Raw genomic sequence first — 1503 nt, forward strand, 5'->3', positions numbered from 1 at the left:
TTCACACCCGGCGTCTAGGTGTCATTATGAACAGAGCCCCTCTCTCAGAAGTGTCATGGTTGAGAGGACCTATTGCATGGTCGCCCTGTTTCAGACGCACCTGCAGGTGGTCTCTTCCAGCTCTGCAACTCTGCTTTCAGAACGGCCAAGCCACTGTTTCACCTTACCCGGACTAGAAACTCAATTCGTATCTCAACAAGTGTCAGGGACAAAGTAAGCGTAGAGATAAATTTTTCCAGCCAAGAGTCTCCGAGAATAGTCTCCGAGCCTGGTGTGGCCACCATGCTGTGCCGCTTGCTACCTTTCCCTGATGCCATCAGTTCTGGGGCCACCAGTTCACCCGTTACCACCCATGACAGAAGAGCAGGCACCGGCCCCTCGCATCCCCGCTCGTGAGGCGAAACTACGCTGGGCTCAGTCTAAGCACCTATGCTTATTATATTATACACGCGCATCGGTAAAACCAGCACTGGACGCCGCCATCCGTGGAGGGAAGAACAAGGAGCGGGATTGAGCTCTCCGGAGATGGAGGGGCGTTGAGTGAGAAGGCACCGAGGAGCAAGACAGCCCCTGTGACATCTGGGGTCCCTGTGACATCCTGAGCGTATGCTCCCCCTCTGCCCCGACAGTGGCTTGAAGACGGCTGTGCATCAGCGCACAACCAAACCTTTCCTACCCCAAGCCCTTGTGCATCCGCTCAGACCCATTTAAGCACCAGCTACAACCAATCACACCACCTCCACAGTCTGGGGTGGGTGGGTGGTCCTGAGGAGGAGGAGGAGGAAGAGAGAAGTTTATGCCAAGCGTGTGTCTGCCCAGATGCGAAGAGGTCAAAGCACAGAGCCTGGTGAAGACCGAGAGCCAGCCCTCTTATCATGGAAATAGAAAGAGAGAAAGGCTGGTCAAACATGAAGCACCTATAAAATTATATTGGTCCATCGTAACCATGGAGCACTCACACAAACACACGCAAATCCGGCCACTCATCCCTTGCCCCTTGAGTGCCTTTTTATTTTCTATAATTAATCGGGCAAGGGAGGAACTTGGGAAAAGTTCAACCGTGGTCAGAATTTGCAGGCTTCTCTCTAGTAATAACCCCCGGGGAGGGGTGGGGCGGACGGAGGCGCAGCTGTCGGTGTCCAGTTACCTGAAGCATGTTGAGGAGCAGGCTCCGGAACTTGGTCCCCTCAACCATGAAGAGCGCCATCTTGTCGCAAAGCTTGGCGGCGGTGAAGGCGAAGCTGCGGTCGGACACGGCCTTCTGGTAGATGGTGCGGACAATCTCGCCCAGCATCTCCTCGGAGTTGGTGGAGTTCTGGGCCTCCTCCATGAAGGTGGTGAGCTTGGCGTCCACGTCGCTGCTGTTGTTCCGCATGCTGTTCAGGATCTCGATCAACTTGTCCATCTTGTTCTGCTGAGGGCTGGTGGTCTCCACTGCCACTTCATCCTAGGGGTGTGGGAGATAAACCGAGTTGCGCCTGAGCCGAGCCGAGGTTTCTGTGT

At 55.0% G+C, this 1503-nt stretch overlaps 1 protein-coding gene across 7 annotated transcripts in view; it reads right to left on the minus strand.

Moving 5' to 3' along the window:
- Positions 1–1503, minus strand: part of CTIF (cap binding complex dependent translation initiation factor) — a 249010-nt gene that overhangs the window by 81017 nt on the left and 166490 nt on the right. For all 7 annotated transcript variants that reach the window (XM_006919916.3, XM_006919919.3, XM_015595789.2 and 4 more), the window contains one exon: positions 1148–1447. In XM_006919916.3, coding sequence (XP_006919978.1) covers positions 1148–1447 — 300 coding nt within the window. The remainder of the gene's footprint in view (positions 1–1147; positions 1448–1503) is intronic.

This window comes from Pteropus alecto, unplaced genomic scaffold (genome assembly GCF_000325575.1).
Source record: "Pteropus alecto unplaced genomic scaffold, ASM32557v1 scaffold146, whole genome shotgun sequence".
Classification (NCBI taxonomy): Eukaryota; Metazoa; Chordata; class Mammalia; order Chiroptera; family Pteropodidae; genus Pteropus; species Pteropus alecto.